General features: G+C 42.2%; 2 protein-coding genes across 2 annotated transcripts in view; one reads left to right on the forward strand and one right to left on the reverse strand.

Moving 5' to 3' along the window:
* The window catches only part of IARS2 (isoleucyl-tRNA synthetase 2, mitochondrial), a 31,628-nt gene extending 23,521 nt beyond the window's left edge, over nucleotides 1–8,107 (forward strand). The window contains exons 16-24 of the mRNA XM_009276856.2: nucleotides 237–345; nucleotides 1,145–1,247; nucleotides 2,226–2,351; nucleotides 2,761–2,892; nucleotides 3,531–3,637; nucleotides 4,533–4,678; nucleotides 4,847–5,037; nucleotides 7,494–7,638; nucleotides 7,785–8,107. Coding sequence (XP_009275131.1) covers nucleotides 237–345; nucleotides 1,145–1,247; nucleotides 2,226–2,351; nucleotides 2,761–2,892; nucleotides 3,531–3,637; nucleotides 4,533–4,678; nucleotides 4,847–5,037; nucleotides 7,494–7,638; nucleotides 7,785–7,936 — 1,211 coding nt within the window. The 3' untranslated portion in view covers nucleotides 7,937–8,107. The remainder of the gene's footprint in view (nucleotides 1–236; nucleotides 346–1,144; nucleotides 1,248–2,225; nucleotides 2,352–2,760; nucleotides 2,893–3,530; nucleotides 3,638–4,532; nucleotides 4,679–4,846; nucleotides 5,038–7,493; nucleotides 7,639–7,784) is intronic.
* Nucleotides 8,108–8,330: 223 nt separating this feature from the next.
* Nucleotides 8,331–12,725, reverse strand: part of RAB3GAP2 (RAB3 GTPase activating non-catalytic protein subunit 2) — a 42,637-nt gene continuing 38,242 nt past the window's right edge. Inside the window, exons 33-36 of the mRNA XM_009276857.2 lie at nucleotides 11,731–11,820; nucleotides 11,428–11,646; nucleotides 10,609–10,767; nucleotides 8,331–10,318 (exon numbers count right to left, since the gene is read on the reverse strand). Of these exons, the coding sequence (XP_009275132.1) occupies nucleotides 10,172–10,318; nucleotides 10,609–10,767; nucleotides 11,428–11,646; nucleotides 11,731–11,820 (615 nt within the window). The 3' untranslated portion in view covers nucleotides 8,331–10,171. The remainder of the gene's footprint in view (nucleotides 10,319–10,608; nucleotides 10,768–11,427; nucleotides 11,647–11,730; nucleotides 11,821–12,725) is intronic.

Raw genomic sequence — 12,725 nt, forward strand, 5'->3', positions numbered from 1 at the left:
GCTTACTTGTTAAATTTTGGAGTTTAGTGAGTCTTGGACTTTAAAAAAAATTGTGATGCTAATGAATCACTTGTATCATGTTCAGGTAACCATACACCATTTCTAAAAGTAACTTACCTACTGGGTTTAAAGAGCAAAATAAGTTCTACTAATGACTTTCAGAGATTTTCTGTTAAGTCTATTAATTGTTTGAAGATATAGGCTGATATTTTAAACAAAATCTTCTGTTTTTAAAGGTGCAGAGCAAAGAGCTGATACATACCTTGAAGGAAAAGACCAACTGGGAGGTTGGTTTCAATCCTCTCTATTAACCAGTGTGGCAGCAAGGAAAAAAGCACCATATAAGTAAGTGCGTGGATTGCAAACACGTTGCTAGTTCATTTGTTAAATACCGGGCTTTTGATAATGTGGACAGGAGTGTATAAACTAGAGAAATCAAGCCATTACTAAGTATCTCATTTATGTTCTTACATTTTCAGCATAAAGTTTTTCTCGGATTAGATTGTAATGGATTTATTGTTTCATTTTTTTCCATCATAATTTTAATAGATGTTTTCTTTCTCAGTCATTTAGGTATATCCTATAACATTATCAGATACAGGTCTGTTCTTTTGCCATCTCTTCCGCTCCCATAATCAAAGGGATTATTATGGGAGGTGCAGTATGAAAATCTCCTAAGATCATTGACTTGTGAATCGAACGTTAGGCTGTAAGGAATTCAGAATCACTGTGTGCATGTCTTACACTGGGGCTGTGACATACTGTTTGTCCGCTGGAAGACAAAAAGCATGGGGAAGGGTAATGTGGGCCAGTTGCAAAGAGGCTGCGCAATTCTGGGAAATGTATTGGCTTAAAGAGTAAATAATACTTTAGTCTTTAATTCATCTGAAATACGTGTGCCCCGGCTATCTGCAAACATTCTGTTGCTCGCATGGCAAAATTAAATGAGGACAATAAAACTGTATGCACTACTTGGATGGTAGTACAGCGTATTCATGGTTGGTTGAACTTGACAGATGAAGCCTCGGTCTTACCAAAACAGAGGATTTCTGTATGTTTTGACTTAGGGATATCCGCATTAGAAATCTATTTTTAACATAGATTTTTCACTGGGATTTTGTTTTCACTAAAATCTGTTCTTCAGGACTCTGGTAGTTCATGGATTTACTCTCGGAGAGAAAGGGGAGAAGATGTCTAAATCTATTGGCAACGTGGTTGACCCTGATGTAGTTATCAATGGAGGCGAAGTAAGTCAAACTCTTGAGTTTCTTAAAATCGCTAGTTACAATTTTTCACTACCACATTCTGTAGCTGTCTCGTGGCACGTTTTTCTCTAAACTTTGGCTACACTGCGCTTCCATTTGGCTGGAGTAAAAGCCTTGAGTTGTTTTGCTTCAGCTGTAGTGCCAAAAAAACCCCACACCTTTGTTCTGTGCTAAGAGAGAAGAAAACACATTATATAGAAGGTATAGAATGGTTCCTTTTCACTTGGGAACACTGCTGCTGGAGTGATGGGGGGAGGGATTAAAAAAAATTAAAATAATTAACCTTTGCTTTCAAACTGACTGAAACCTACAAGCTGGGCCTAGCAGTAGAGCAGTCAGAGTAGCGGTTACACCCCAGCAATCTGTCTGCTCTCAGCCTAGGCTGTTTATTGACTCTGGAAACTTACTTCATTCCGTGGTCAGGGAGGTTGCACTGCAGGTGATGCTCTGAATTTTTTTCCCTCCCCACTCCTGCTGTTGCTCTTTCTGAGGCTGCTTAGCAGATTTTGCAACTCTCTAGACAAAAGAATCAGTCCTTGCAAAGAATCTGATTCAGTAAAACACACAATAGTTTCCATCCTTTCAAAAAGGAGAGAAGCCATTTTCAGAGTTGGAAACAGGGTGGAAAACAGTCTGAAGGGGAAAAAAAACCTATGTGGTTTTAGATACTAACATTGCTATTTTAATGTTAAGCATTCAAAGGACTCAATGCTGGAAGATGAGTTTATCTCAGCTTACCTGAGTTCTAGCATTGCCTGAACGCAGACTGCTGCGAGTGTATGTTGTAGCCCTGGTTTAACGGTAAATCTTGCTAAAAGAGGGTGAAGGCCTCCAAATACAGTGGCCTTCTGGGCACGCTTACAGGTATGTTCGCAGCACCGACAGCACAGAATTGCACTGCTCGCCATGCTGCGGGGCCCCCAGCGGTTTTACTCCTGTGCCTTTTCTGTCTCTACTTAGGATCACACCAAGGATCCTCCATACGGTGCCGATGTTCTCCGCTGGTGGGTGGCAGAATCGAATGTTTTTACTGAGGTGCTGATTGGGCCTGTTGTTCTTAATGCTGCAAGAGACGATATCAACAAGGTAAGAGCCAAATCTGCTAACGCTCTTCATTCTAATGACAGGTCCTCTTTATATTTGGTTTTGTGTTGGCCGAGTAGAATTCATTGCAAAGCTTTTCAATCTTTAGACTAAAGAAGGCTTTTCCGAACTCATTTAGGTAGGTACTACTGCTTTTCACATCTGTGGATCAAATAGTAAAGTGTACTAAGGAAAAGACTAGCTTTTGCAGCATGCTTTCATAATAGCCAGTCTTGTCTTTACTTTTCTATAGGTCCTTTTGGCATAAGTTCTTCATGATGTTTTTGTAACTATTCAAACAATCATTTTGAAAAACAGCCAACTTTTGGGTTATTCATTATAGAATATTATCACTTTGTGTTTCATCTAAAGTGCAGGCCATTAATGTTTAATTTTACTGGTTTGTTCCTAGCTTCGGAATACACTACGCTTCATGCTGGGAAACATGGCTGGCTTCAACCCAGAAACTGATTCCATCCCCGCTTCAGAGATGTACATAGTAGATCAATACATGCTGCATTTATTGCAAGACTATGGCAGCAAGGTAGGGGTAAATTGTACGTAGATGAATACATGTGTAACGTTTTTCACTGGTTATACCCTCTAGGGAAAATTCTTTAAGTGTATGATAAAGAGTATGTGTCAAGTAGGCAAATTATGACCACAAAGGTTTCTTTGATGCAATGTGCACTCCCTTAAGCCCGTTTCAACTTTTGACAGTTGTTAACTTGTTTGTTTTTAACATTCTTAACTTGGTTTTGACATCGACCCGTTTTTCCCACTCCACCCCTGCCCAAGGCCTCAAGTCTTTAGAAATAGTTAGAATAGGATATAAAAAAACAAAACCAAAAACTTCTAGAGCTTTGGAAATCTGCTGTAGTCCAAAATTTAGTAATTTCTGTCACTCAGAACTGTTCTGCTGAATGAGGAAGTATGGACGTAATTTCTGGGGCTCCCCCGTCCTCTCCCCTCAAATTTGAATTGAAATTATTTCTTTGTCCTAATCGTTAACTGAATTAACTTTTTTTTCCCCCTCCAACAACCTTTTAAAGGAAAGATTCTCCCAGCCTTTGTGTCAGTCATTACAGTTTCTGCAAGTTCAGGTTCATCAGGGGTTGTCATTGTATGCCATGTGATGAAAACTGATACGCTGTTCTTATCTCTCTCTGCTCCCTCTCCCAGGTTACAGAAGCATACAAAGAATATGATTATAGCAAAGTTGTTCGGTTATTGCAAGCATTCTGTTCCAGAAACTTGTCTAACTTTTATTTCAGCGTAATCAAAGACAGGTAAGTTCATTACCACTACCTTTAAAAGGGAAAAACCAAGTTAATCAGTTTGAGATGGAGAGTAATAACATTCCAGGCGAACGTTGAGTGAATACAGACATCTCGGGAGAACATTTCACAGTTGTGTATTGTGCTTCGGTGCACTAAAGCTCACAGGCGAAAGCTTAGCTGCTTTCAGCCGAGTATTTTTGTCATCAGTGTGCTTCTTCCATATTCTGTCCACTAGGGGTACTGAATGATTTTGAAAGGCAATCAAGCGTACGCATTTAAAACTAAATAAAGTTTTAAAGATAGATTCTTGGATCTGTATTTCTTACCTAGAGGTGTGTGCATCTGAATTTGGTTAGGTGGGGGGAAGGGCTTTTAGCACTCATCTGGGCAACCTTAATGCCTTTTATTGATCTAAAAAACAGGTAAAGGATGTGACTGATACCTTTTGTAAATTTTGAAAGGGCTGTTTCATGGGGGAAGGAGGGAGGGGGTTGTACTGATTGGGGGTTATGCTGATCTTTAGCTTCCAGAATGCAAATAAGGGGAGGGGGGGAGAAAAAAGCCCTAATGCTATATTTTATAGATGAGCCAGAACAAAGGGCTAACAGAGCTGCAGGCTCACCTCCCTGAGGAAAGATTCTCTTCTATACAAATGAGGCAAATAAATTAACATGCCATGTACAAAATCTGCTTCTCTATGACAAAATGCGGCTGCCTACGCAAATGGTCCTGTACCTATAGCACTGTGCTTGCCTAGGAAGGGCAATTAAGAAAAGCTTTCCTTAGAAAGGCAAGCTAGGTCAGACTTCTGTACTTCCAGTGGCAGTCCTGAAGGTGTGGATCTTGAGCAAGAACAGCAACATGAACGTATGAATACTTTCCAGCTTTCATCTCTGTCTTGCAGGCTCTATTGTGAAGAAGAGAAAGATCCTAAGCGTCGTTCGTGTCAAACTGTGCTAGCAGAGGCTTTAGACATCGTAGTCCGATCCTTTGCACCAATTCTTCCACACTTGGCAGAGGAGGTTTTCCAGCACCTCCCTTACAAGAAAGGTAAAGCATGTATAATTTCTAAGGAATTCTTTTCGTGCACTGTTTAATTAATTGCACAGTTAAAAGGAATGCAAATACAGAGAGATGCCATTCTTTTTTATTCATTTAATAAACACTTGACTAGAAAGACACTAAACTAAAAACTCCTTTATTTGCTTTGCTTTCAAGACTCAGAGGGCGTGTTTCGTACTGGCTGGATTAACGCAAGCTCAGCGTGGAAGAAGCCTGGCATTGAGGAAGCGATAGAAGGTGCATGCGCAATGAGAGACTCTTTCCTCGGGTCCATCTCTGGCAAGAATGCTTTGGAATATGAAGTCGTCATTGTAATTGAGCCTGGATTGCTGTTTGAATTAATGGAGGTAAAAGACGCAACTAAGAATAGTGGTGGTGTCTGTGCAAAAAATAGTAATTTCTGTAAACTTTCTTCTGCTTTGTACTTGCCAGAAAATCACAGAGTAGCTGAGGTTGGAAGGGACTGCCGGAGCCTGTATAGCCCAAGCCCCTTGCTCAGGCAGGGTCAGCTAGAGCAGGTTGCCCAGGATTGTGTCCAGCTGGGATTTGAACACCTCTGAGGATGGAGACTCCACAACCTCTCCAGGCTACCTGTGCCAGTGTTTGACCACCCTCACAGTAGAAAAGTGGTTTTGCGTTTTCTTGGAATTTCCTCTTTCTATTTCTGTCCATTGCCTCTTGTCCTGTCACTGGGCACCACTGAAAGTGCCTGGCTCCATCTGCTTTACAGCCTCCCATCAGGTATTTATTTATATACATTAATAAGATCCCCCTGAGCCTTCTCTTCTCTGGGCTGAGCAGTCCCAACTGTCAGCCTCTCTTCATACAAGAGATGCTCCAGTCCTTCATCATCATCTTTATGGCCCTTGGCTGGAGTCAGTCACACTGTAAGTTCAATCTCTCTTTCACTGGGGAGCTTGGAACTGGACCCAGCACTGCAGACGTCTCTCACCAGGGCTGCGTAGCGAGGAAGGATCACCTCCTTCAACCTGCTGGCAGCGCTCTTCCTAATGCAGCATCCTAACGCAGGGTGCTGCTGGCCGCCCCTGTTGCGAGAGCGTATTGCTGGCTCATGGTCAGCTGCTTGTCCACCAGCACCCCCCCTCTCCTAAGCTGTTCTCCGGCCAGTTGGCCCTCAGTGTGTGCTGGTGCCTGGGGTTATAGAATCATAGAATCACTGAGGTTGGAAAAGACCTCTAAGATCATCGAGTCCAACCGTCGACCCAACACCACCACCCACTAAGCCATGTCCCTAAGTGCCTCATCTACTCGTCTTTTAAATACCTCCAGGGATGGGGACTCACCCACTTCCCTGGGCAGCCTCTTCCAATGTTTCACCACTCTTTCAGTAAAGAAATTTTTCCTTATATCCAATCTAAACCTCCCCTGCCGCAACTTGAGGCCATTTCCTCTCGTCCTATCGCTTGTTACTTGGGAGAAAAGACCAACACCCACCTCGCTACAACCTCCTTTCAGGTAGTTGTAGAGAGCGATGAGGTCTCCCCTCAGCCTCCTTTTCTCCAGGCTAAACAACCCCAGTTCCCTCAGCCGCTCCGCAGAAGACTTGTTCTCCAGACCCCTCACCAGCCTCGTTGCCCTTCTCTGGACACGCTCCAGCACCTCAACGTCCTTCTTGTAGTGAGGGGCCCAAAACTGAACACAGTATTCGAGGTGCGGCCTCACCAGGGCCGAGTACAGGGGCACGATCACTTCCCTACTCCTGCTGGCCACACTATTTCTGATACAGGCCAGGATGCCATTGGCCTTCTTGGCCGCCTGGGCACACTGCCGGCTCATGTTCAGCCGGCTGTCGACCAGCACCCCCAGGTCCTTTTCCGCCAGGCAGCTTTCCAGCCACTCTTCCCCAAGCCTGTAGCGCTGCATGGGGTTGTTGTGGCCGAAGTGCAGGACCCGGCACTTGGCCTTGTTGAACCTCATACAGTTGGCCTCGGCCCATCGATCCAGCCTGTCCAGGTCCCTCTGCAGAGCCTTCCTACCCTCGAGCAGATCAACACTCCCACCCAACTTGGTGTCATCTGCAAACTTACTGAGGGTGCACTATTTTATATATCATTCCTGCCTAGGGGCAGGATGGGGCGCTTCCCTTTATTGAACTTTGTGAGATTGCTGCTGGCCCCTTTTTCCATCCTGTTGAAGTCCCTCTGAACGACAGTGCAGCCTTCTGGTGTATCAGCCACTCCTCCGAGCACCGTATCATCAGCAGACTTGCTAAGGGTATGCTCTGCCCCATCATCCAGGTTATTAATTAATATGGTAAAGGGTACCGGACCCCATACTGACCCCTGAGGTACACTACTAGTGACTGGCCTCTAGCTCTGGACTCCTTGAAAACGCCTGTTCTGGTGCCACTGGCTGTGCTCTTCCAAAGTGATCTGCTTTCTTGATGTGAGGGTCAAAGTAACTTGAAACTTTCTGCAGAGGGAACCTTGGACGCTGCAGTTCAAGCCTGTACTCTTACTCCTGCCAGGAGTAAGTAAATTAGACTCTTGGTTCAAGTCATCCACTCTGATTAGGAACCACTGCCTTAGCACTTGTTTTAAAGAATGGAGCATCTTAGAGCTTGCAGTGGTAGACCTCAGTTTTGATGCTGGATTTAAACATCATTTTGTATGTGCATATATTTAGATGCACACAGGCACGTGTGTGTAAACAAACTCATGCTCTCTTCATGGCAAGGCTGTGACAGCTGTTGCAGTCACATACACAATAATTCTACTTTTGCTTTAACATCTTCTAGGAACAAAAACAGGTTGCAAATCTGAAAATTAACTCTCTTCCCTAGGCCCTGCAGGCTGAAGAAACTTCCAGCGTTTCACAGCTGAATGAAATAATGATGGCTTCCCAGACAACCCTGCTGAGTGAGCTACCTAAAGAAACACCCACAGATGCAAACATCATCAAAGGGACCTTTCTGATTAACTTGGAAGGTGAGAGAACTATTCCAGACAGGCTGCTGTGCTTAAGCAGCTGGTTCTTTTCTGCACTACAACATACTCCGTTGTTTGCTTCACACATGTAGGTGTAGTTAGCATACTCAACTCTGCCATCTCAGTTATAATGCTTTCTTTAACAGGTGGTGATATCCGTGAGGAATCTTCATATAAAGTTATAGCCCTACCAATTGCCAAAGCAAAATGCCCTCGCTGCAGGAGATACACTTCCCCTTCCTCAAGCACTCCCTGCCCACGGTGCCTGAAAGTCATTGCTGGAAAAGGGAGCACGTGAAGATGAAATGCCTATGTGCGAGCTGCTCCAAAGTCAGGAGTATTAAGTATGCAAAAATGGTGGCTAACCAGAAGGCCCGAGCAGAATTACCATGTGTTTTGGGGGAACTTTATGTATATATACCTAATTGTGTATATCACTTTTCAGCTTATTAAAAAGGGTGGTTCAAAATAACTGACTGGTGTACTTGTTTTTAGCAACCTGCGTTCTTTTGACGTTCACTTCCAGTTAAGTGAAACTCCAGAATAAACCAGCTATTGTTTAATTCTTACACTGTCAGCAGGTAGTTCTGCAGAACCCCAGAGAACCAGTCCTCTCTGCACCGGAGCGGCTGCTCCTCTTGCATGAAACGGAACAGAAGGAGGAAAGGTGGTGACCACCACCATTCCCTAAAAAGGAGGAAAAGACACGATGAAACCTCAAATTTTATTTAATCAATTTACACAAATCCACAGCAAATTAGACACAAAATAGCACTATATACAGAGTGTTACTTACAATACATTACAGATTTGATTGGTGTAGTGTGTCAGCTCTGACATGATACTCCGTTACAGTAAAATCCTTTACATAGCTGTACCAGGATACAGGAATGTATATGCAACTAAGAAACACTTTCGGTTTTCCTCAGGTTCCATGACGACCAAACCTCTAGCGTACTTGTTTCTGCAGAAGTTTGAAGTGCTGTAAAGTCACCTGGACAATCCTGCTGTCTGCCGCTTTCCCCCTACAGCTGTTTTAACCTCAGTTATGGAAGTTGATACAGAAGTACCTAAAACATAGACCAGGCCTGGCCACTACTTCTTACTAGAATTCTTACTATTCTTTACTCTGTCTGAGCTCATAGCACTGTAGGAAGTCAACCATTTAGTATCAAAACTTTAAGGTAGCTGATGAAGCCTTCTTCAAAAGTGCAGTGATTCAGAACAGGGGCTGCTGAACAGGTGAAGGAGGCTGTGTAGAACAAGCCACCTACATGACCTTTTTTTTTTTTAGAGGGAGTCTAACCCTTAGATGACAGCAGCACATACTTCAGAAAGATAAGACCAAATTCTGTCTCCAGCAAGGCAGAATACTATGAATGTTTCTTACATATAATGCAAGAAGAGCAGGTTACAAGATGGAGCAAGTAATTTCAGCTGACTTCAAGACAAAAACAGTTTACACCAATTTCATTTTTCTCTCCTGGCTTCCTTTAGGTAGAAAGTAAAGTAAACAGTACTAACTGATGCAAGATAATCATGTTTAATACCACTCCAATAGTGAAGATACTCACTATATGATTCCCTGTAGGTACTGTAAATAAAAGTTTTGGGTTGTTTTTTTTTAAGGCTAAAGTACTCAGTACTATAGATCTTCAGTGAAGTTGGGTCAACTATTTAAGCAGTTTTTGACTACAAGTTAACATGTGCAGAGATTTATAGCATACTACATCTTCTACAGTGATAAGATGGGGGAACAATCTTACAGTAAGAAAGACATTCCTTGACCTACTTAAACTCAGCGGAGCTTAATAATAAAGGAGAGGGATGTAAATCGAGTTTTAGCTGAAGCCCAGCACCCTAGAGGCAATACTGGGAGATCTGGACTACAAGATGAGTCTGTATTTGTGTCTGGAGAATTGGATTCTCCTTCCCGAGCTGTTTCTGATGTGGGCTGTTCTCCCTCCGCATAAGGGCCCAGCACATTTCACCCTAGGTCTAGTGCAGTCATCGTTGTCACGTATAATGCAGTTACAAGGCATGAGCCAACACCAGCTCTAGCTTCTGAAAAAGCAGTACTGGCTTTACATGGTAACTTCAGAGACTGAAGGTTCTCTCGGGTGTAATTCTACAGCTTGTTTTGAAAAACAAATCATACACGGAACACTGAAACTGCAGCAGTTACTGCCAGCATGAAATACAGAATTTCACAAGATGTGATTTTGTAAATAGACTAAAACTGCTGTCAAATATATCCAATTTAGACTACCGCGAAAAGCACTCAAGTCAGAAATAAATAACAAAGCATTTCAGGTACTGACAAGTGTACTAGAAACTAAACATCTTTGTACTAGTGCAGAATTTAAAATATACTCCAATTTAAAATCACCTTCTGAAATTCTGGGATGGGGAGCATTGTTCTTTTCACCGTTTAACAAGAGCCACACGAAAGTTTCTTTCTGTGAAGTTCAGCCTCGTTGTGTAAAATCATGCATTACACCACTATACAGCAGAACTGTGCTAACCAAGAATGTCATGACGAGATGGCTTCTACAGCCTCTATCAGGTTCAAGGCAAGGCTGTACTGCCCGTGATTCTCCGGTAAGTGCTCTATGACTTTGTTAACTAGTTTAGCTGTTGTTGCAATTGGCACTTCTACATTTTGAAGTTCCTGGGGGTCCTATATAAAAGAATAAACACAGTGTTAGAGTAATTTTACAGATGATCTCCTGTATACAAGCCCTCCTGAACTTGTATAAAACAGATTACTAAGGTTTATTAACTCAATTAAGCTGATGCTTTGACCCATGAAACTGCTTTCGCCTTCATGAAACAGAACTAGCACCAGGAAAAATGAGAACTAATTCTTGTTTCCATTAATAAGAAAGGGCCATTCAGATGTAATCTCCGTCTTGATGAACAGAAGCTTCTGAAGAATCAACCCGTTTTCCTAAATCGAGCTTAGCTTACCATAGCTTTGAGCCAAGTACACAGTGTTGGAGGAAGCCTAGCGAGGAGTTCCATGCCCTCCTTTGTCTGCATATGAAGTAAAGCGAAGGCCAGCCTCTGTCCAGCCAGTATGAGCAGCTGCGATGCAAGCACTTCTTTGTCAGTCACCTGAAGAAAGGCCTGAAGATAGAAAAACGTAAGGAACTAGAAACCATTTCAGCATGACACAGCTCACTTAGAGGCTTGACAAGCTGTATCAGAAGAAGCTTCTCGATACTGAAAGGACAAATAGTTTTGAGACTGTTTCTTGTGTTATCTGTTGCTGTAATAAAGCGCATTATTAAAAGCTTCTGAACAGCGGAAGAGTGAACAAAGGCGGAGATTTACGCAGTGATTAGCATGAGCACGAGATCTGTTTTACAGTTCAGCAACATATTCCTAACTTTCATAGAATCTCATTTGCTTTTTGCCTCAAGAAAGGGAAGGATCTTCTTGTCCAAGGACTGGTAAACTTCTCCTAAAAGAAGAGATTACAGGCAAAAAAGCAGATTCCTGAAACTATCAAATACAGTAAAAGAAAAAAGGCTGTACTTGTTTAGACCAGTAGTATAACTCCCTATCGCGTTTCCACTAGTGGCTATACACAGATTCTTGCTGGGAAGAGGAAAAATGAGGGTAATTCCTGGTCTTGAAGAAGTACTTTTCCAGCCTGGGGATTTTTTGAGCCTGATAATACTTGCCTAACCCTTCCAGGCATCTTAAGTAAGTGGAAAAGTAATGTTAGCGGAGTATCTGACGTAATGCTGTATTGATTTAAAAATCGTTAAAAGCTGTTATTACCTCTTCACCAAGATGATCCATCCCGTAACTATACAGTTCACAGACATAATGCCTTTTGACCACATCCTCAGAGATTTGAAGATACTGAGCCAGGTCCACAGCCAAAGTTGGCCAATTCTTCCCCTTTTCAAAAGGAAACAATTCCTCTTCTGAGACTTCATTGGCCTTTTGTGATGAACATAGTGTTTGAACCGCTGCACTCACAACTTTGACCAAGAACTTGGAAGAAAAAATTGCAGGTTATTTCAGTATTACTTGAAATTTTAGAAGTTTAAGAACTTTCAGTACAAAACTTATACCTACCTGTTGTCGTATGGATAACACATTTGGATCCATATCCCCACTAGGTAGCAGCTGAATTGAAGTAAGGTCTTTGAAAAATGCATTTTTGCCCTAAAATTGAGAACCAAAGATAGGCCTCAGAGATACAGGGGAATACAAGTAATCCATTTTGATCCAATACTAAGAAGCCTATTTATTTTTTACATTTAATTTGTACTGCATCTTCTGTTTCTCTTTGAGGACAAAAAATTAATACTGTAAGTTAAAGCCACAGAACAAAAACTTTGGTTCATGCAATCATAACACGTCAAGGATTTGCTTTCAAACTTAAAACTACCTGCCTACTAAATTAGGTAGTTGATATACTACCAGCTGGAGCTGAAGTTTGGATATATTTCCTGGTCCCTGGCTCTAGACCAACATACCCAGCGTAATATGTAGGAAAAAATGCAAGCTAGCTGATACAAAAGTACATTTTATCTATTACCTATTGGTATAGTTGACACCGCTTAATTTTAAGGTCTCTTGAACTACAGGTTAATCAAATTTCAGGTAAAACCCTGAACGACGGCACATGGTAGCCCTTGTTTCAGCCCACCATACTCCAGCAGTGACATACTCAATGCCAAGCAGCTCTGGCAGTCCTGCTCCGTACTAACGCAGGGAGTAGGGAAACTGGTACAAAAAAATGCCTATGTTAAAAGACAGTGATGAATGCGTAGGTCTAGATAGTGACTTGCCTTGTCAGAAATAAGGTAATAAATGGTCTTTGAAACTTTTAACCACTTTTTCAGTCGTCAGCCAAGATTCTCTAAAGACCTGTTGGAAATTCTCTCATAAAGCTCACAGAACAAATGGAAATCTTGAGTGAGTGAAGGCAAAAAGGCAGCGGCTGAGAATAATAGTTGCATGTAAAAGAAAGGAGGCACAGGAACAGGATCTAATTTTACTCGAGACGTAATATGCATTCTTAAGTGACAAAAGGTAGTATAATGCTTTCTGCTAACGGATAAGCA

The sequence above is a fragment of the Aptenodytes forsteri genome, unplaced genomic scaffold (assembly GCF_000699145.1).
Source record: "Aptenodytes forsteri isolate BGI_AS27 unplaced genomic scaffold, ASM69914v1 Scaffold465, whole genome shotgun sequence".
In the NCBI taxonomy this organism is placed as follows: Eukaryota; Metazoa; Chordata; class Aves; order Sphenisciformes; family Spheniscidae; genus Aptenodytes; species Aptenodytes forsteri.